Source organism: Mustela lutreola, chromosome 2 (genome assembly GCF_030435805.1).
Source record: "Mustela lutreola isolate mMusLut2 chromosome 2, mMusLut2.pri, whole genome shotgun sequence".
Lineage (NCBI taxonomy): Eukaryota > Metazoa > Chordata > Mammalia > Carnivora > Mustelidae > Mustela > Mustela lutreola.
In genome coordinates this window covers 26688155-26710926 of record NC_081291.1, presented here as the reverse complement: position 1 = coordinate 26710926, position 22772 = coordinate 26688155, and the positions used below count along the sequence as shown (strand labels likewise).

The window sequence follows — 22772 nt, the reverse complement described above, 5'->3', positions numbered from 1 at the left end:
ATATGTGGGAACTGTAATTCAAATACACCGTTGGTCAAAATGGAAAAGTTTGGCAGTTTCTAAAAAAGTTAAATACAGGGGGGCCTGGTTGGCTCAGTCGGCTAAGCGTCTGACTCTTGATTTTGGCTCAGATCATGATCTCAGGGTCATGAGACCGCCTGTGTTAGGCTCTGTGCTCAGCAGGGAGTCGGCTTCCCTCCCTCTCTCCCTCTGCCCCTCCCCCTGCGTGCTCTCTCTTTCAAATAAACAAAAAAATTTTTTTAATTAAATACACACCTACTATATGATCCTACCATTCACTCCAGACAATAAAGAAAAATATATGTCTACACAGAGACTTGTATAATGTTCATAATAGCTTTATCTGGAAACAACCCAAATGTCATCGACAGAAGAATGTATAAACAAATTATAGTACATCCCTACAATGAAATATTGCTCCGTAATCAGAAGGAGCAAACTGCTGATACATACAAAAACAAGAATGACAGGCAAAGCATGAAAGGAGACAGACAAGAAAGAGTACACGCTGTAGAATTCCATTTACACGAAGTTCTGCCACATGCGAACTGAACTACTGCAGCAGAAAGGAAATCAGTGATTACTTGGGGACTAGAGGGGCAGGAAGGATGGGAGGGAGGAATCGCAGAGAGGCTCAAGGAAACTTCTGGGTCTGAACAGGTTATGTTCGCTCTCTTGGTTATGGTAACAATTTCCCAAAGTGTGTTTGTAAGTGAGATGTTATGTGTGTATATCTCAAAACTTAGCAAACTGTACACTTTTTAAAAAATTATTCCAAGGGCACCTGGAAGGCTCAGCTGTTCAGCATCTGCCTTTGGCTCAGGTCATGTTCCCCGGGACCTGAGATCGAGTCCTGCATCTGGCTCCCTGCTTGAGCAGGAAGCCTGCTTCTCCCTCTCCCACTCTCCCTGCTTGTGTTCCCTCTCTCGCTGTCTCTCTCTGTCAAATAAATAAAATCTTAAATAAATGAATGAGGGGTGTCTGGGTGGCTCAGTGGGTTAAGCCTCTGCCTTCAGTACAGGTCATGATCTCAGGGTCCTGGGATGGAGCCCTGCTCTCTGCTCAGCAGGGAGTCTGCTTCCCACTCCCCCTCTGCCTACTTGTGATCGATCTCTGTCAAATAAAAAAATAACAATAATAAAATCTTTTTTTAAAAATGAATGAATGTCATTCCGAGACAGACTCAGAAAGACTCCTCCTTCAGAGCAAAACTGGGAAAACACGGCACATGACTGAAGTTTAGAACTTGAGATTTTACTTTTAGCTCAGTCAAGGGGTCCCCCCTACCTTTTCTAAAACACTTGTATATATTATGAGAGGATCATCAGAGGAAATCTAGCTAACATCTGTTGAGACACATGGTGACACATGGTATCAAATTTTTTTCTTGTGGTAACTTTTAAGATCTATTCTCTAAGCAACTTTCAAATAGGCAATATAGCAGCATTAACCATAGGGGCGCCTGGGTGGCTCAGTGGGTTAAGCCGCTGCCTTCGGCTCAGGTCATGGTCTCAGGGTCCTGGGATCGAGTCCCGCATCGGGCTCTCAGCTTGGCGGGGAGCCTGCTTCCTCCTCTCTCTCTCTCTCTGCCTGCCTCTCTGCCTACTTGTGATCTCTCTCTGTCAAATAAATAAATAAAATCTTAAAAAAAAAAAAACACCATAGTTACGATGCTGTCCATCATACCCTAAGACTACTGATTAAATATCTGGAATTCTGTTTCAGGTATAAAACCTTTTGATCCTCTTCCCCCATTCCGCCCACCTCCCAGCCCCTACTTCTGCACCAATCTATTATCTTTAAGATTCTACAGATAAATGAGATCAGACAGTATTTATCTGACTTATTTCATGAAGCTCCATACTCCCAAAGTCCATCTGTGCTCTCACAAATAACAAGATTTCCTTCTTGTTGATGAATTATGCACAAATACACACACACACAGACATACACACACACACTATCTTTATCCATTCATCCATCAATAGACACCTAGGTTATTTCCGTATCTTGGCTGTTTGTTGGAGGTGCGTGTATCTTTTTTGAGTTAGTGCTTTCTTTTGCTTTGGATAAATACCCAGAAGTGAAATTGCAGCACTGTATGGCAGTTCTATTTTTAACTTTTTTAGGAAACTCCATACTGTTTTCCACAGTGGCTGCACCATTTACAGTCCTACCAACAGCTCACAAGGGCTGCCTCTTCTCCACATCACTATTTCTTATCTTTTTGATACTAGCCATTGTAATGGATATAGGGTGATATCACCTGGACTTTTGATTTGCATTTCCTTGATGATGAGTGATGTTTGAGCCTGTTTTTCTGGACTTGTTGGCCATTTGCAGAAAAAATGTCTTAAAGTCCTCTGTCCATTTTTTAAGCAGATTGTTTGGACTTTTGCTACTGAGTTGCAGGAGTTATTATATATTTTGGATATTAACCTCTTATCAGATACATGATTTGCAAGTATCTTTTCCCATTCAGTGGATGATTTTTTTCGTTTTGTTGATGGTTTCCTTTGCTGTGCAGAACTTTTTAGTTTAATGAAGTCCTACTTATTTTAACTTATTTATTTATTTGCCTTCTAACACTATACTTTTACTTTTTTTTTTTATTTTTTAAAGATTTTATTTAGGTGGCTCAGTTGGTTAAGCAGCTGCCTTCGGCTCAGATCATGATCCCAGAGTCCTGGGATGGAGTCCCGCATCGGGCTCCTTGCTCAGCAGGGAGCCTGCTTCTCCCTCTGCCTCTGCCTGCCATTCTGTCTGCCTGTGCTTGCTCTCTCTCCCTCTGATAAATAAATAAAAAATCTTAAAAAAAAAAAAAAAAGATTTTATTTATTTATTTGACAGACAGAGATCATCACAGGTAGGCAGAGAAGCAGGCAGAGAGAGAGAGGAGGAAGAAGGTTCCTTGCCGAGCAGAGAGCCCGATGCGGGGCTCAATCCCAGGACCCTGAGATCATGACCTGAGCGCAAGGCAGAGGCTTCAATCCACCAAGCCACCCAGGCACCCCAACAGTACACTTTTAAATGTGTCCTTTGTTGTACGTCAATTATACCCCAACAGAGCCATTTTTTAAAAAATTTAGTGCTTCTGAGCTCCTATGTTCAGGAGCCTGGGAAACCAAGACACGAACCATCGTACGACAAAACAGACAGACTTGATTCTGGCCGTAATGGGAAGGTGTTCTTAAAATGCAATTCCGTTAACACTCATTCCACTGTGAGCCATCACTATCAGGGACTTTCACCCACTTTTAAGGACAATGCAAATATTTCAGCAGTCCCCTGAGGTATCTCCTTGAGAAATATCTCCTTCCCTTAGACAAAAAGCCATTGACTGGAAGTACCCAGAGGCAAATGCCTGAAGCTCTCTCCCTCTGCCTTTGAGAAACCCAAGCCTGCCATGCTCACAAGCAACAGGACTGCCTTACATTCTAAGGTTATTAGCTCAGGAGTTTCAACACACACTTGGGGTGTGGGAGGGAGAAACCCTCTAAGAGTGAATGTCTTTTGTCTTAGTATCATCCTGACAGGGGTGCCTGAGTGGCTCGGTCCTTAAGCGTCTGCCTTCAGCTCAGGGATCCTTCAGCTCAGGTCATGATCCCAGGGTCCTAGGACTGAGCCCCACATCAGGCTCCCTTCTGGGAGAGGAGCCTGCTTCTCCCTTTCCCTTTGCTGCTCCCCCTGCTTATGCTCTCAGTCTCTGTCTGTCAAATGAATGAATAAAATCTTTTTTTTTTTTAAAGATTTTATTTATTTGAGAGAGTGGGCGAGAGCGAGAAAGGGAACACAAGCAGGGAGAGTGAGAGAGGGAGAAGCAGGCTTCCTGATGAGCAGGGAGCCCAATGCGGACCTTGATCCCAGGACCCTGGGATTAACAACCGAGCCACCCAGGTGCCCCTAATAATATCTTTATATATGTATATATATATATCATCCTGACATCCTGACATCCTGAGGATGATCTGTTTCCTTTCTTACAAGCTGGGGGGCAAGCTTGCCTTTCAAACTAACAAACAAAATAATAAAAGGATACTTTTATCCCCTTCCCTTGGTCAAGCTCATTAATGCACTGTACCAACATTAAAATGAGATACTTTCTGTAAGAGTCATATTTCCAACAAATAGACACAAGAAAAGGGGGACAGAAAGAACAATATAATAGAAGCACCATGCAACCAACAGAACAAGTAATATGTCACAAAATATTGAGAGATGCTGCACCCCCTTCACTGGCTGTACCCCCCATACCGCCTATAGGCAGCCACAATCCAAAGTTTGGGAATTGTCATTGCAGTGAATATATGTGTATTTCTACTACATATGTAAAACTTTATATATAAACAGTATCATACCATAGGTTATTTTTTTGCAATTTGTTTTTTCAGCTCAACAGTTTGCAAAACTGACCAGCGTGGTATGCTTGGGTGATTGCACTCTTGCCTATGTCCATCCTCGTTCCTGGCCCACTTCTGATTTCAGCCACAGTAACGGCCAGCAGTTCTGCACCAGCTCAAACTATTCTCTAGGGACCACCTACAGATCCCGGCACACACCTTTTCTTTTCCTTTTTGCCCCAGCGGAGCCAGCATGCATGAGCATCCAGCCTGGAAGCTTGAAGAACGAATGCCTCCCTCAATGGGGAGCAGGAGCCCATGGATCTCCAGCTTCCCGTCCTTCTCCAGGCAGACAGGTCCTGAGGCATTCTGTATGTACGCTCCTCACGAGGCCCCAGCAGAACTGTCCACAGCAGTGACCTCGATAACTCACCCTAGTCCTGGTTTCTCCTCATTCCCTGTATCACTCCCTGTTCCTCCTTCCTGCTTCCCAGGATCACCTCCCCAGAAAAAGGCATCTCCACATAGGTGTAGGTCCTCAGGTCCAGCCCAGTCTCAGGAGAACACAAACTGAGCAGAGTTCCGGTTTACTCATTATTACTCTGTATATTCCATTTTTATTGGCCTAATTTATTTTGAAAGACTCTGCCCTTTAGGATGGAGTGTGTTACAAGAAGTCAAACTTTTAAGCGACACTTGATAGCAGAGAAAGGATCATCATAGGAAGGAATACCAAACTTCATGCAGTCTGGCTCCTGAGTGGTTTATACCGTGCGGTGTACACATGTGCAGACACAACTGAAAGGGAGGCTAGCAACTACTTCGTTTTCTCTGGACAGTGATATTGGAAGCAAAGTTTCTTCTTTTATTATTTTTATGCAATTGTCCCATTTCTATGTAAAAACATGAATCACTCCTAAGGAGGAAAAAAAAAACAAGAAAGTCTATATAGATTATCTACAGTTGACATCAGTAGGATTCCTACAATGAATGACTCAGCCTAGAGGAGGAGGTCTCATGGCAGAAGAAAGAAGGGAAGGATCCAGGGTCCAGAAGAGGATGTGTGAATGGCCCCTGGGTACAGAAGAGACGGGCTGGGGAGGTAGAGAGATGGGCAAAGAACAACAGGTACCCCCAGCATCCATCCCCCTCTGCCCTTCCTAGAAGGGTCCTGAGAGGATTCTAGAGCCTCCTGCCCCCACCACAGCCCCAGTCCTCCAGAGAAAAGACTCCACCTCCAGCTCTGGAGAAGACCTCACCGGTCTGAGGGCAATTGATCTCCTTTACCCGGTACTGGTTCAGAAATCACCATGTGGTCCAATCTGGGCCAATAAAATATAAGAAGAGGTCTGTTGACAGCTTCTGGAAAAGCTGTTCTTGGCCCATAAGGAAATGCCAGGAACTCTATCTCTGCCTCATGGGAACTCTCTGCTACAGGAAACCACAGGGGAATGAATCAGCCTCAGGACTACGGAAACCAAGAGAGCAGAGACCAAGAGAACCTGGATCCTTGATGACAGAGCTGCTGGGACCCACAAACCCATCACCCACTCTGTGCTTGCTGACAGGAGCCAACCAATTTCCTTGTACGTGAGCCAGTTTGGGGTCCCACTCCTGCAGCTGAAAGGATTCTAATGATCCCACCTGCCCCTTTGAAGGCTCTTCTGGCTGTCCATTTCATCCTCATTTAACCCACACACGGTGTCGTAGGGGTCATGGCGCCCTTTGTCCCAAACCTCAGATCCCTTCTGAATGTCCTGATGCCGATCAGCAGGATCTAACCAAACTCCAAACCTGACATACCCCTTCATCTCACTCACCACCAGCCTAGAGTAGTAAACACCTGAGCCTTTCAATCAGGGAAGTGTGGGATTACCTGTTAGCGCTTCCAAAATACTTCCCATGTGGCAAGTACTTGACAAAATTTAGCTCATTAAATCTTCACACCCACTCTTTCAGGCAGAAACTATGATTATCCCCAGTTTACAGGTGAGAACACCGGGCACTAATGCTCCAGAGAACTCCTGTAACTCCATCCTAGGTCACACAGCAAGTCCCAGATTCAACCCCAGAGCTGCCTGACACCCCTGTCCTCATTTTCTTTTTAAAGATTTTATTTATTTACTTGTTTGTTTGAGAGAGAAAGAGTGCATGGGGAAAGGCAGAGAGGGAGAAGCAGATGCCCCGCTGAGCAGGGAGCCCGGAGGTGGGGCTCAATCCCAGGACCCTAGGGTCAGGACCCAAGCCAAAGGCAGACGCTTAACCGACTGAGCCACCCACATGCCCTGTAGTCCTCATTTTAAACCACAACTTCCCTCCTCCCAGAAACCCAAGAGAAGCAGGTATTGCCCTTGGCTGGCAGATGGACAGAAAAATCAGACTCAGCCTCGACTCCACTACCTCAAAAAATACCATTCATTCCTGGACACTAGCCAAAGGCATTTCAAAGGTCCAATCATGGGATATATCTTGCTTGCAGAAACTACAGGACATGCTCATCTGAGGGGGTAAAAATCATGTCGTAAAAAGCATTATCAGGACATCTTGTTCTTAGCTATTTACAATGGACATGGGACTCCAAAAGAGCTCAAAACTCAAATCAGGCTTTAGGGATCTAAGGTAGGTTACCACCTCATAAAGGGTTAGGATGGATCATTCTCTTGGGGTGCCTGGGTGTTTCTCTAGAACCATTCTGGACTGAAGTGGGTTTATTGTCCATTCAAAAAAAAAAATTTTCAAATTTAAAGAATCATTTTCTTTTTAGAAATCATTTTCTGAACTCTTATTTGTAAAAGACTCCTACATGCATGACAGAGCTCAGTTCCTCGATTTTCTTACTGTAACTTCTGTGGCCTGCCCTGCTCTTCATTAACTTTGTTAACCTACTCCTGTGGCACACCCCCCCCCCCGACACACATTTAGACCCTCAGTGAGCCCCCTAAGGCAGGTGATAAGGCCCCAGTCCCCTCTGTCCTCCTGACCACTAGCCCAGCTCCTGGCACGGATCCTGGCACACAATGAACCCTCTAGAAGTATTTATCGAAAAAAGCATCTAGCCGTGAAGACTTGGAGCTATCGGTGACCCTCTATCAGCCTCCCTCCATCACGGAGACAACATTCCTCTCTTTCCAATTCTCTATCAGTACTTCTGGCTAGGTCAGGGAGAAAAGCTCAGTGTGGTGCTAAGTTTCTCTGAACACCTATGGCTCCCTGGCTAATTTTCCTTTTTAACCAAAAGAATGGGCCTCCCGCTAAGAACAGGCATCGACGCTAGCTAGAATTTAATAACGCCGCTTTGGGTTTATCTATGGTTTACCCTGATTTACCTATGACATTGCTTTTCTGTTATGACAGTGACACAAGTCTCCTTTTCAAACACATTTGTTTTAAAAGTGAGTCAGCCACAGCGGGGAAAGGGGTCAAGCAAAAACGAAACAGAGGCAGCCATGGGATCTGGCAAAATGAATAATACAAGGGACTCCTTTACGTATGACTGAAGTCTGGGAAACACAGACCTGGTCCAGTTCTCCCCTTTGACAGACAGGGAAGCCGGCTGAGAGACAGAGGGAGGCAGAGCCTCTCCTCGGGGCCCCAGGTCTTGCCAAATCCGGCTCGCTCTGGGCCTTTCCCAGGACCAAAAAGCGGTGAACACCTGCTGATCCTACTGATAACGCCTGATGGTCAGCTTCAACTGCTGGCAGAACAAAAGCCATTGTGCAAGTGTTTCAATTTTTGCCCTGTCACATGGAAACAGTGCCCAGGCTGACTCACTCCTTCCCATCATTAAAACACGAAGATCTGCATTAGTCATCATCACTCAAGCATCACCCCCATAAATGCTACCTCTGGGAAAGGTGTTGGGTGTTCCCTGCCCCGGAGAGAGACAACCTAAAAATGACACGCCCCTCAAAAGGGACGCAGCACTGAAAATCTGGCCCAACCAGGGAAACAGTGAGCAGCCTCGTACCCAAGGAGCGACAGAAGGAACCAAGTAGTTCATTACACGAGACACACACAGATCCCTTCCGCCTGGCAGGGCTCAGGCCAGTGAACCCCTGAAAAGAACTGGGAATGATGCTTTCCACCCCTTCCATCCCTGCACAACCTCCCACATCCTTCTAGACTTTGGAGCCACAGAACCTGCTGCTGTCCATCTCCTCCAGTCTCCCAGCAAGACTGATGCTGTTTGTACAGGGTGTGACCCCAGGATTCCAGTTTCCAAGCACTACTGTAAAAATATTGTCACTAGCTCCACGGCATGGGTTTGGGTTGTGCTGGGTTTAAGACCACACCCAGGGCAGCAGAAATCTTGGCATCAAGCCCCACCATGATCCCAGGTATCAAAGCGCCAGGACTAGAAGGGAGAAAAAACAGTGCCCAGGGCCAAGGCAGAGCCAGGCCTGGCTGGAGGAGGGCAGTCGGTGCACGCCCCTTTGTTCCAGATGGGAAACACACAAGGCAGTGAGCACGGTCTCATCTCCGGCGTGGCTGCTTTCTCTTCGTGCTTCTCAGCTGAGCCCTGAAAAGGATAAGTGGGAGGTGCGGGACTTTCTAGTAATAATGCTCCTGCCAGCATCGTGAGGGCAGCAGCTGTCAGCGGTCACTGCCCATGACCAGGAGCGATGCTAAGGGCTTTAGATGCACATTCTCTTTATACCTTAGAACTCAGTAAGGCAGAGCATTTTATTTTATTTTAAAGATTTTATTTACTTATTTGATATAGAGAGAGTGAGCACAGGCAGGGGGAGCAGGAGAGGGGGACAATCCCAGGACCTTCCAATCATCATGACCTGCGCCAAAAGGCAGGTGCTTAACCAACTAAGCCACCCAGGCATCCCCAAGACAGAGCACTTCATTATCATATTCTGCATATGGAAGACAGGCTCTTAGAGGTGAAAAAGCTTCCCTTCCAAGGTAATCAGGTCACTTCTTCCTCCAGTCCGAGGGGGCCACCGCAGGTCAAGGAAGGAGGAGGGGGACAGGGGAGAAGGAAGGTAAAGACCACCATTCAGGTGGCCCATATTATCTGCCACGTGCTTTGTAAAGATTGTGTCGTTTACTCTTCAACAATGCCAACAGTCGGAGCACTGCGACAAGCCTGGGACACTGAAGCTCAGAGAGGTCCAGCAACTTCCCCTGAGTCTCCCAGGCAGTCAGCGGCAGGGGCTAACTGACCCACAGTCGCGACCACACTCAGGAACCTAGTTCAGTTTGCATCTGGAAGTGGTTTCCTTCCCTCCCCTTTGCTTCGAACACGGGTAGAACAGATGACTCCGTGGACCAGGTGGACCAGGTGTCCTGAGGGCTGTTGAGGAAATGTTTCAGAAACACCAATCTCATGAAGACCTTAGGGCTGCATAAAATACTCAGACTTCTAAAAGCTCCCAGATGGGTAAGGGTGAACCAAGCTGCCAACGACACTCTGTTAGGCTCATACTGGAGACACTGAAATTGCTAATGGAGTCGAGCAACTAAAAAGTAGATGAATTTCCGTGCTGGGCTTCACCATGAGACAAGGGCATACTAGTTACCAAACATAATAACTATTATTAAGAGACCTTGGCAATCCCAATAAAAGTTGGTCCTAAAAACTTTTAAGAGACAGAAAATAGCTGGAACACCCCCACTCTGTGGTTGACCATAACATATTTCAAGACCAAGCGAGACTCGCAAACCATGAGCCTCAACCAAGACCACCAATTTTAATGCTGGCCCCGGTTCTGCAATAACTCAACGATGAAGCTTGTTACAACAATCAGTATGATCAAATGATTTTACAAAACATTTCCAGTCCAGTCTCTTTTCTCCTAAGACCATGCAATCTCCTTTCCCCATTCTGATCAAAAAGCAGCTGTTCACACAAAACTCCCCAAAAGTAGAAAAAGATTTGTTAAGATTCTCCACAAGTGGTATTTTTTTTCTTTGTATTCCTCTACATTCTTGCAATTTTCTTCTAAGAACTACAAATGCAACTTCTTAATATTAAAAAAAATACTTAAAGGGAATTCTGAAGACCATGCTGATGGCTCTCCTTTGAGGAAAGGGTTTGACTCATGGTCAATACTCAGTGGCTGATCTGGAATGTGCCTTAGTTTCCTCATCTGTATAATGAGGATTATAACAATAACTACATCCCATGGTTGCAATTAGGCTTTACTTAGCTATTAGTGAAAAGCATCCTTCACAATTTTCTGGTACAGGTAGGTGTTCAATATATATTCACTATTATTAGTGAAACTGTGATTATAGTGACTCTCCGTGGATCCCATTTATATTCATTTTCTGCAATTCACATGGCCCTTGGAAAAGGCTTTATTCTCTAACAGTTGAAGCAAATCACCAATGTTCAGAGAACGACAATGAAGTGCTGAATTCTTTACATCAGCATCACTGTCCCCCAAATGAGGGTGTTCTACTGGGACCCCAGACCCAGAGGTCCACTACACAAAATTCCTCTTCCGATATGGGCTACAAATGATCCCATTTTGCATTTTTGAAAGCAAATATATTGCAGACCAATGAATACATCAGACTTATTATTCAACCCATCTATGTTGGAGGCTGTGCATTTATTCAATAACTTCTTATATTCCTACTAGGTGTCAAGCCCCGAGCCCCAGAGATGAACGAGAGATTCAAACCTGCCCCTAGAGCAGAGGGGATCCAGTGGGAGAGCAAGAAACAGGCAGGTCAAGAGACCTACAGAGCTCAGGAAGTGATGACATGAGACGGCACAAGGCAGGAGGAGAGCTCCGAGTGACCCTCCAACCTCAGGTGTGACCGCCCATGGTGTCAAACAAGTGTGCCAAGAAGAAGGGACAGGAGAGGTCATTATGGTGATGAGAGATGCATGCCCGACAGGAAGCGTAATGTGACAGCCTGATCATTTCCTGTAAAGGACGCGGGCACAGGAGAGGCATTCCCCAAGCGCCCGCTAGCCTCTTCCTTCAGTGCTGAGAAGGAACGTGACAAGCCACCGTACAGGTGCTTGCCGGCCAAGATCCCTATGGCTCCTGCTCTTGGCACGCTTTCTGGGTTCTGCCCCTAGACCCCTGGAGGCTGCAAGCTCCTCTGAGAGGCCCCCAGGCGCCCCAGGAGCACACACTTGGTCTTCCAGCCTCTGCCTCTTCTGCCAAAGGAATCTTATAAACAGAACCCAGGATTCTGCTCAATTACTACACAGCCAAGTCACAGAGGCTGCACCTGTGGTCCCCTGGAGGGTGGCACCTAGCCCCCCCCCCCCCTGGCCTGCTTTCCCCCATCCAGGGAACAAATCACTCTGTTCTTGCGAGGAAGCAGCCCAGGCCCAGCCATGCTCCCCTCAGACTGAAGAAGGCCAAATAATCCTTGTTTCCCTGGAATATCTGAGAAATCACTTCAGGGAGGTACAGGGAAATCGGGGTGATTCACACAAGCAGTACAGCACCAGCATGATAAGAACTTGATTGTTTTCTTGGGGGCAGCAGGGGAGATGGAGGAATCTGATTTTAGCCACCGAGAATCTTTTCAGACCATAGCCTCCACGGGAGGCCTGCATGGGGCGGAGAGTAACACCATTCTTGTTTGTAGATGGAAAGCTGACTGCTGCTTGCTTTTTTTTCATCTTAAAATCTGAATTTATGGGCCGCAACAAATTTACATATGCCAGCCACAAATCCCCACCCATTTCCCTATAGCTCAAAAGCCCAAATTCCACACTGTGTTCTCACTATATCTAAACGGAAATTCCAGGGAAGTCGTCTGGCATGGCAGAAGCTGACCAGCCTTATGAAAATACCCAGAAAGGTGACCCATTTAGTCAAAAGAGCTTTCAGATCTCCGTGAGAAAAGGAATTCACGCTAGCATAAAGGGCCTTCAGAGAGGGAGAGCAGGGGTGTTGTGTAAACGCCCAGACCTTGCAACTAACCAGCCCAGCGGTTTCTGGGGAGGCTGAGCACTGAGTGCTCCCCCACCCCACCCCCAGAGCAGCTTCCTCTCTCTGGAGTGCTGCAGGAGATGCCCTTGGGGACACCAAGCTCAGCTCCAGAGCAGCTCGCCAGAGCTACGTGCCCCTGCTAGGGGCCCTTCACAAGGCTCCCCAGGAAGAGCGGGGGCTGCTAGCTTGGAGTGGGGAGTGGGCAGCTACTTGTGCCAGAGCAGCCAGACTGATGAAGGCCAACACTCCTGCCAGGAGAGAGAGGCTCTGGTCAGCAGCAAACACAACCCCACATGCCCTACCGCCTGTTAATCTTTAAAGGTAGGAGAAGGAGAGGATGGGGCTTGGGGTCCTTTCTGAGAGCAACCCAACAGGGACTGTGACAGAGGATCTCTGGGCACAGCTATGTCTCCACCCCATGGGGTGGGCACCGCGAGTCCCCCAGCTGCTACGAGGGCACCTCCTCCTCACCCATGGCTTCTAGGCCCCACCAACAAAGCCCTGCCTGGCCGCCCAAAGCAGCCTTCAGCTGCTCCCCACTGTCCAAACCCTGCCCCAAATAACCAAATAAAGGCAGGGGAAGAACTAGAGTTCCTCCAGAACTGAAGAGGAGGCCCCAGTTAAAGAAAGTTCAACAATGCTGGGCGAGACAAGGCAAATGGGCCCCCCAAAATTTTGTTTTCTAGAAGAACGTTTCAATTGCACATTCATCAAGGTCAAGTGAGTCAAGCTGCACGCAACACAGAAATGAGCAGAACTAAAGCCGCAGGAAATCTCTCACTACAGTGTATCTATTTTACTTTTAAGGGTGAAACCAAACTTGGAGATTAAAAAAAGAAAATACTCAACAGTTTGATTCAGGCAAGCATTGTGCCTGGCATGTGCAGAGAGGCTGATTTGGGCCTCAATTTTCTCATCTGCAAAATGGAAATGAATACAAAGCCACTTTGCGCGCTCCACGATGAGGACGAGAGCAATAAAGGTAAGGCACTCAGGACCATGCTTAGTGGCTAGCAGGCACAGGAATGCGGTAGACATTCCGCTCCAGGATACGTGTGCGCATCTAACATTCAGTACACCAATGTCTCATCAGCACGGATCCTTGGAAAAGCCAAGGAACATGCAGGAGGAGGACAAGTGTTCTCCCTACCAAGCCATCTCTCCAGGCCAGGTTGTGATGATGACGGAAAGGAGGAAGTCAGATGCTCTGTCAAAATAATTCTGACCTAAAACCAGTCTCGGCTAAGTGAAAAACCAAACTGCTTCTTTGCTTCTAGTACAAGAAAATCTTAACGAAGGACATTCTACTGCACAGCAACTGGTCAAAGGGGGATCAGGGAAGTTAAAAGTTCTTTGCTGTGTGTTGTAACCAGACAATGAGTGAAAGAAAGCAAGCCCCAGGAAATTTTTTTTTAGAACTGAACAGTTTGCAGAAGAGTTACAACAACCATCTACATCTTTCAAACGACTGTATTTAAGGCAAGTGCTATAAGGCTCTTAGAGGAAAGGCAACACTGGAGGTTTAGCTCAGTATGATTTTGAAAAAGAGAAATCATGATACTAAGTAGGTAGAATTAAAATACCCAATAGTAAAACAACAACAACAAAACCAATAGTTCCATCCTTCATACTGTGTATAGCTTCTCTCAGGTACTGCTTTATCATTTTGGCATAAAGAGCCATTTGGTTTTCTAATCATCTTTCCCAAAAAACTCTCTCCCTAGAACAGGGACTCAATTTCCCAAGAAAAGCAAGCAAGGCACTTAAAAGCTGCAAGGCCACTTTCCAAGCCCCGGCAGAGGGAAAGTGCTGTTGTTCATTACACAGTAACCTGAGCCAATCTGGTGATTATTAAGCATGTTTAATGGATAACTAGATTTACACCAGTAATGTAAGGTGCCTTCTCGTAGACTGTCATGAAAGGCAATTTTCATCATTGTAAGAGCAGGAAACAGCACGCCTTTAGACTGAAATGGCTCATTCCATTGCGTTTATTCGTTTGGTTCAACTTGGGGGAAGTGGACAGAATTAGAGATCTACCTCCTTCACTGAAGACAACTAAAGATCAAAACTAAATGCAGAATAGCAACAGGAAGGGGGTAGGAGAGATGAAATGCAGGAAAAGGTCCTCGGGGGCCTCCCAATGGGCGGCCCTCCACAAGGGCACACAAGAATATCCATTAGAATATGAGGAAGTGGTGGGGCCCCTGGGTGGCTCAGTGGGTTAAGCCACTGCCTTCGGCTCAGGTCATGATCTCGGGGTCCCAGGATCGAGTCCCACATCGGGCTCTCAGCTCGGCGGGGAGCCTGCTTCCTCCTCTCTCTCTCTCTGTCTCTCTGCCTACTTGTGATCTCTGTCTGTCAGATAAATAAATAAAATCTTAAAAAAAAAATCTATAAAAAAAAAGAATATAAGGAAGTGGTGATGAAACATGGGGGCTTAAGTGGGTAGGAGAAGAATCAATGAAACAAGATGGGATCAGGAGGGAGACAAATCATAAGTGACTCTTAATCTCACAAAACAAACTGAGGGTTGCTGGGGGGAGGGGAGTTGGGAGAAGGGGGTGGGATTATGGACATTGGGGAGGGTATGTGCTTTGGTGAGTGCTGTGAAGTGTGTAAACCTGGTGATTCACAGACCTGTACCCCTGGGGATAAAAATATATGTTTATAAAAAATAATAAATTTTTAAGAAAAAGAATATCCATTAGAACACAGGAAAATTAAGATTTACTAATATTTAATATACAGGCTGACAGTAAGATATGTATATAGCTTGCGAATTTGCATGTATGAGAGAGGGACACGTTAAAATTGTTTGACTGATAGGAATGACTGCAGTCACAGTCAAGAAAGCCCCAGAGTGGGGCACCTCGGTGGCTCAGTGGGCTAAAGCCTCTGCTTCCGCTCAGGTCATGATCCCAGGGTCCTGGGATCGAGCCTCGCATCAGGCTCTCTGCTCTGCAGGGAGCCTGCTTCCTCCTCTCTTTCTGCCTGCCTCTCTGCCTACTTGTGATCTCTGTCAAATAAATGAATAAAATCTTAAAAAGAAAGAAAGCAAGCAAGCCCCAGAGTAGATGATCTATTTCAACTGGGTTCACCTACCCCACACCAAGTGGGGTATGCCTGGATGGCAGCTTCCAGCCTCAGAAGACCCTTTGTGAGGGGTACCTGGGTGGCTCAGTGGGTTAAAGCCTCTGCCTTCGGCTCAGGTCATGATCCCAGGGTCCTGGGATTGAGCCCCACATCTGGCTCTCTGCTCTGCAGGGAGCCTGCTTCCTCCTCTCTCTCTGCCTTGCCTCTCTGCCTACTTGTGATCTCTGTCTGTCAAATAAATAAATAAATAAATAAATAAATAAAATCTTAAAAAAAAAAAGAAGACCCTTTGTGAGACAGCCCCTGCCTACCTCTGTGTCACCCACTCCTCTGACCTCCAGCTGACAAAGCCTTCTGCTGTGCCTCACCTGCCTAATTCTACTCAGGCTTTAGGTCCCAGTTTAACAGTCCCTCCCTCCAGGGAGTCCTCCAGACTACCCATCCCAGCCTCAGGGAAGGCACTCCTCCCCACGAAAGCCTCCACCCAGAAAGCCTGCCATCTTGATCCTCAAACCCACAGATGGCAGGCAGCGGACAGTAGCTACTGGGAGCGGGCTGGAAGTAAAAGAATTTCAGCCTTCACACCTGACCTGCTTTGTCACAATAACATTTTTTTTTCATTTTAAAATTTTTTTATTAATTTTTTATTTTTTATAAACATATAATGTATTTTTATCCCCAGGGGTACAGGTCTGTGAATCACCAGGTATACACACTTCATAGCACTCACCATAGCACACACCCTCCCCAATGTCCATAACCCCACCCCCTTTCTTCCAACCCCCCTCCCCCCAGCAACCCTCAGTTTGTTTTGTAAGATTAAGAGTCACTTATGGTTTGTCTCCCTCCTGATCCCATCTTGTTTCATTTATTCTTCTCCTACCCCCTTATCCCCCCATGTTGCATCTCCACTTCCTCATATCAGGGAGATCATATGGTAGTTGTCTTTCTCTGCTTGACTTATTTCGCTAAGCATGACACCCTCTAGTTCCATCCACGTCGTTGCAAATGGCAAGATTTCATTTCTTTTGATGGCTGCATAGTATTCCTCAAAACCACACTAACATTTTTCACAAAGTCGCCAGGAGATCTGTGTGTGCTTGAAGGTTTGAGAAGCACACTCCCAGGTTACTCTCTCCTCTGCACCAAGCAGTGCGTGAGGCAAGCTCAGGGCCCGACTCTCATTATTGCTGTGGCCCTAGCACCGGGGCTGGCTCACAGCTGATCTCTCCTAGATTCACTGGAATGAGGAAAGGAAGGAAAGATCTTAGGAGACATCTTTGACAGAGGTTCCAAACTTGGCTGGGGGGTGGGGGACGACTACCTAACACACCAGATGATAGTGGTAGTACATGCCAGAGAGTAGATGGAAAACGAGACAAAGTCCCAGACCTGGGTTCAGAAGCACATTGATAATAATAATGATGATTATGTCAGCATTGTGCTATGAACATACACTGGCCTCAGCAACTAAGACAGGAACTATTATTCTGCATTTTACAGATGGGGGACACTGAGGCTCACAAAGGTGAAGACAGTAGGCCAGAGCTGCATAGCTGTTAGGGAGAGAGTGGGACTTAGCGTGCTGGCCGCCTAACTTCAAGCCCATATCCTCAACCATCCACCTGGACCTAGTTTAACCGAGTATGTGCTGACCAGGAGGCCATTTATAGAGAAAGCAGGGTGATGTGGTACCCTGGCCACGAAGCCACGGCCAGCACAACTCAAGGCTCTGAGCCTGGGCTTCTACTGCCCAATGAGCAGGGCAGCCGTCCTCAACTACCCTGTGCACCCACCTCACCACACAGAACCCAGGATCCGGGCAAAGAGGGGAAGGGAAGGGCCCAGGAGACCAAAATTTGGTTCCAAATCAAAGCCCTCCTTGAGCACAGACTCTCCAAGAATGAAGGCAGCTGCTGACTGGCATGAGGGTTCAGCCGCCGCAGAGCCCAACTGCCATCTGGAAGTGATTTGGCCCAGAGATTCCTGAACAGGGTGGAAGGCTGGAATGACCAGCCACCCGGTGCTCCGGTCCAGGTCTCCGAAACAAAGCCGGCATGAATGGGTCCCGGAGGCAGCCGTAACCTAACCAGGGGTCCTCCCCTTCCAAGGAGGCCAGTCCACAGCCCTATTACAGCAAAGCAGCAGCAACACGAGCCAACCAAGCTGGTCTCCCCAGTGCGGCACTGATTTTAAACGTCGTTTCAGTGAGCAAACCCTCCAGCAGTGACTTTTGAGAATACTGGTGGATGGTACTGTATTTAGTGAACAATCACATAGCACTCACTTATGTGCCATAAACTTTTCCAAACATTTTTAAGAATATTAACTTGTTTGCTTTTTATTAACAACCTATGAAAGGAGGTAGTTATCACCTCCATTTTAGTGATAAGGAAACCAAGGTGCAGAAGTTTCTTAATGGCTACTTAGTGCCAAGTGGAATTTGAACCAAGAATCTTTGCTTAACTACTATAAGAGCTTCTTCTCATTCTGTTACTTTGTTGCGAATGGTCCAGACCTTGTTAATTCTGACCAGCACGCTACTTTGCTACTTTAAAACATTCTCTGCTACCTAGACACACTGGAATTTGCTAGGTAGTTCAAGAAAGAACAGGATTTAGGATTACTGTATTTGTATGTTATTTTGGTGGGGGCGGGACAACAGGAAGGAAAAGGGGCTGAGTGCCGTGGTGACCCACCACCCTGGAAACCCTGCCCAGTGACCCAAGGTCTTGGGAACACACACCCGCCTGCTCTGAGGCACTGGCCTGGCACAGGCACCTTAAGTAAACATTAGGGTCAGACCGCATCCTCCGAAAAGGAAAGAATTCCTTTTTCTAAAGGATCAAACCAAACCATACCACCCAAACTTCTAGGCAGAATTGATTGTCATTCTTGGGCTAGGAGACCCCTTTGTCTCCAAGTTGGCCGAGCTGCCGAGTGTCAAAAAGGTTTTTGGAAAAACAAGTAAATAAAACTGCCAGCTCCTGGCAGGCAACTAGGATTAAAAATGCCGAGGCCTCACTATGAACTGCCCGAGACAGAACAAGAAAATGAACAAACTCTTCAGCTCTTGGATACAGCCTAGAATAGGCCCACCTTACAACAACTCACAAAGAGGAATCCACAGCCAGAACTGTCTTCCAGTGAATTTTAGGCAGAAAAGCAAGTCCTCTGGCAGCTTCTGATCATCTCCTGTCTCTGAGCTGGGCGCCTGTCCACAACTCCTAAGATTCCAGCAATGTACATGGTTGGAAGCTAGCGAAGTCCACAAAACCCTGTATCCCTTCAAAGATACCATCCCAGATTATGGAGTAAAACACCATCCATTAAGTAACAGGAATACCACATCCCACACCCTCCCCCCAAGAAATCAGTTCAGTGAACACAGGGCAGCCATCCCCTACACAAGTTCACGATGAAGATGCAAAGTGATTCTGCTCAGGTCCTGATGTGACACTCACCTCAGGGGACCCTCATCCTGCTACTCACCCAAAGTCTTGAGATCCCTGCTTTGCTCAAGACCAGAGGCTCAAAGTGTGGGCATCCAGCTGCCCCACCCCAACATCCCAGACTTGCAAAACTGGTGTTAACAGGGGCTCTCTGGTTAGGGGAGAGGGGCTGTGTTGTACTCAGAACACTGAACAGCGGGTCAGTTAAGGGTCAATTTCACAAAGGGACAGGCCCCGCCTCCAGTCACCACTTACAAACTGGGTGACCTCTGCAAGTTACTTCACTCCTGTTTCCTCACCTAAAATGGACATCAGTAACACTAACAACCACCACAGAATAACAGCAACCATGTTCTAGGCACCTGGGCAAAACTAGGGCAAACCCTTTACCCTCCCCATGATTTGCTAAGGCAGATCGCTATGCAGACAAGGAAACCGAATCTGAGGACTCAAGGTGGTGATCAATGGGATGATGAACAGAACACATTCAACAACGAACTGCAGCCCATGTCTTCCTCAGCACAATGCAATACAGCATAAGCCGTGGTACTTGAACTATAGTCTGAGCTGGATGTGACTAGTTATCTCAAGGGCAGTAGGGCCGGTCCTCAGAACACCCCCAGGTGCAGGGGGAAGAGGCCTCAGGCCTCACCCCCACGGGAGTTCTGGCCCTTGGCAAGTCTCCCTCTAGGCTCTAGAGGCTGGAAAACCTGTTTACGGTGAGATCCTTCCGAGGAGCAACAAGGCAGCCAATGACAGGAGTCATAACTGTGGCTACACTCTTTGACCCCGGAATGCCACCTGGGGGAATATCATCCAAGAAATCAGTGAAAAGGAGAAAATAAAATAAAACAACACTGCCTGTGGTGGGAAGTGGTCCACAGCAAGAAGCTGCCAACAGCCCACGGGCCTGCAACCAGAGAAGGGGAGGCTAGCCCTGGAATGTCAGGACAATGGAAGATACTATGTCCTGGGGGAGTTCAGGAATGACAATCATGGGGGTTGAGTAGGAAAACGGGACCAGACAAAGTCTAGAATGAGACCCCCAAGCTCAGGGCACAGACGACAAACCACGCTGCGAGCAGCTGCAGCCTCTGTAAACAGTTGGTAAATCAGGCAGTCCAGGATTTTGAGGCTGTGGTTTCATTCTTTGGTTTGTTTTTTAAGGAGATTCCATGTCATGTTTGGATACTCCCAGTTTACTTTAAGTTTCTTTGTTCACTTAATTAAATAAATGCACATTTTTAAAACAAAGACGAAGTGAGCCCTGTTGAGCTCAGCCAGGCCTTCAGATCCCTCAGTAGCAAAAATGGTTTCTGAAAAGGGAAAAATCCCAGGATGATTCTAGGGTGCTCCTTTCCCAGTGGTAGGAGATGGTCCCTACCACTGTAACAGGCAAGCATATTACATAGCTCTGCAGAGAAGCCACACACACCCTCTGCCACCGCCACCCCCACCCATGGGGCGCTGACTGGGTGGTGACAGCTGCCTGGGCCCAGGAAACAGGAAGCAGCCCTACCTGCCAGGACAGGTGTGGGGGAGGGAAAGGACAGAGGAGACTCAGCCTAGAGGGAACCCCTTTTACTCTGGAGAAAGTCCCAGCAGCCACACCCACCGCCCTTCCTTCCTAGCACAGAAGTCACCATAAGGCCTGGTGTTCTCAGTAAGGGACCCCAGACTTAGGCCTGCGTCAGCTACTCCAGCAAGACGCTCCCCTGGCAGCACAGACACACACACACACACACACACACACACACACACTGTAGGTGCACACACTTTCTCTACACACCCATGCCGTGTACACACATGTTCTACACATATGCTGTGTATCCATACACACTCTGCACACATACAAGTGCACACACCCACCCACCCACACTGTACACCTCTAGCCCCTACAGTCACAGCCCATACCCTCAGTAGCCTTGTGACCTTCCTGGAAGCTTTCAATTAGCCCAGGTCACAGTGGAGACCTGACCCTCAGGCTCTCCCAGGTCTGGAGAGAGGAAGCCGACACCAACTCCCCCACTCCTGGACACCAACTCCCCCGCTCCTCACAGGAAGACCCTGGTGTGGGGAAGGCAAGGAGAGGAAGGCAAAGTCTCCATTCATTGTACCCACTTCCTTCAATTCTCAGCTAGAGTCTTCCTAATTCCATGACCTTGGGCACCTCCATTAACCCTCTGGACCCCCTTGCCTATAAGAGAGGTCTAAGGACACCCCAACTCACAGGATGTGTAAGGACAGAACCTGGAAGGCTGTTAGCACACAGCACCCCACTAGTTTAGGCTCCCTACAAAACAGTAGTTACTATACCACCACTGCCCCTGTGTTATCACTTCTGCTTCAGAGCTGGCTCACCCCGATGCACCCGGCCAGAGCTGAGCTGGGAGCAGAGGGAGCGAGGAGGACACACCCCCGCGGCTCCCCTTCCCACCTCTGGGCCCACACCCGAATCGGAGACGCCCCACCTGGGCGACGAGGCCCCAAGCTCGGAGACCTGTCCCTCCCCAGGTCTTCCTCGGGGCATCAGAGCCAACGCCCGTTGGTCAGCCGCTGGGCGCATCGCCCTGGGCGCAACGGGGCGAGCGCTTCGAGGAGCATCTGACCAGGAACCCCACTTCTACGGACCGCAGATCAGAGGTTTCCAGCTCCCCGCAGGGACGCCCCGGGTGCGGCGAAATGCTACAGCCCCACCACACCCCGTACAGCCCCAACCCAAGCCCAGGACCCACAGCCCCCCAAGAATGCATGGCGAGGGGCAGGGCGGGGAGCTATCATACGAAATCCTAGCCCAGAGAAAAGCACGGGAAGAGGGTCTAGGTCTTCGGCATCCCCATGCCCTGGAGGACAACGCCCCCCTCCTCAGCGCCCACACCCCGCCCGCAGCTCCTGGGCGCGGTAGGGGTGCTCGGCAGGGAGCCCTAGCCTTCCTCCCCACCCAACCCCCGACCCACGGGCGGAGACCGGAGCGTACACCGCGGTGCCTGGCCGAGCCAGGGCACTCACCGATGGACACGAGCTTGATGCTCTCACGGTCCAGAAACTCGAGCGCCACGGACACATTCTCCAGCTGCATCTGGCGGAAGGTGGGCCGCTGGTGGTACTTGCGGTACATGCGCTTCTGGCTGAGCACCTCGAGCAGCGCGATGAGCCGCAATCCATCGCTCAGATCGGTCTGCAGGTTCCCAATGCGTTTGTTCACGCACTTGAGGTGCTCGTTGCACCAACGCGTGAAGGTGTTCTGCTGGATCTTCTTCCACGGCGCGTCCTCCGCCAGGTCCTTCTCAGTTACCGGCATCCTGGCGGCGGGGTGTGCGCAACGCGCAGCTACTGGCGGAGACTGGCGTACGGAGGCCCAAGGGCCCGGGGAACTAGAACCAACGCGGAGCGGGAGCGGGGCTCGAACTCGCTGCTACTGGAGCCGCGGCCGGGACTACTCTGCCGCCGCCTGCCCCTGGCCGCGCGAGGCGTCTGGACCGGCGCCTGCGCACTGAGCCGACCCGCCCTAGAGGCCCCGCCCAGTCCCAGCCCTTCCGCGGGAGTTCCCGGGCCACGCTCGCCCCCTACGGTCGTAAACGTGCACTGCACCCGCAGTGTCCAAGGCGTCCCGGGACCCCGTGCTCTGTGCTCGCCACCTAAGCAAAAGGAAGGCAGTGGGGAGACTTTGGTTTAAGGAAAAGGTCATGAATCCGGTCCTGGTCGTGGACCCGGTCCCGGAGTAGGGGACGTGCAAGAGTAGGACCCGATGGACGGGGGCGGTGGCGGCGTGGGTCATGGGGCTGGGGAGGAAGGCGGGGAATACTTGATCATCTATAGGTTTAATGAGGATTTTTATGGAGCTCCTGCTGTGTGCCAGACACAGTGTTCAGCACAGGAGGACACCATGAAGGAATGGACTTTTTACTCTTCATATTAATTAAACTCATTTGAATTACAGTATTATC

General features: G+C 48.5%; 1 protein-coding gene across 4 annotated transcripts in view; it reads right to left on the bottom strand.

Moving 5' to 3' along the window:
* The window catches only part of FLNB (filamin B), a 146267-nt gene extending 123964 nt beyond the window's left edge, over positions 1-22303 (bottom strand). For all 4 annotated transcript variants that reach the window (XM_059161308.1, XM_059161309.1, XM_059161310.1 and 1 more), the window contains exon 1: positions 21835-22303. In XM_059161308.1, the coding sequence (XP_059017291.1) occupies positions 21835-22126 (292 nt within the window). In that variant the 5' untranslated portion in view covers positions 22127-22303. The remainder of the gene's footprint in view (positions 1-21834) is intronic.
* Positions 22304-22772: the final 469 nt, after the last annotated feature.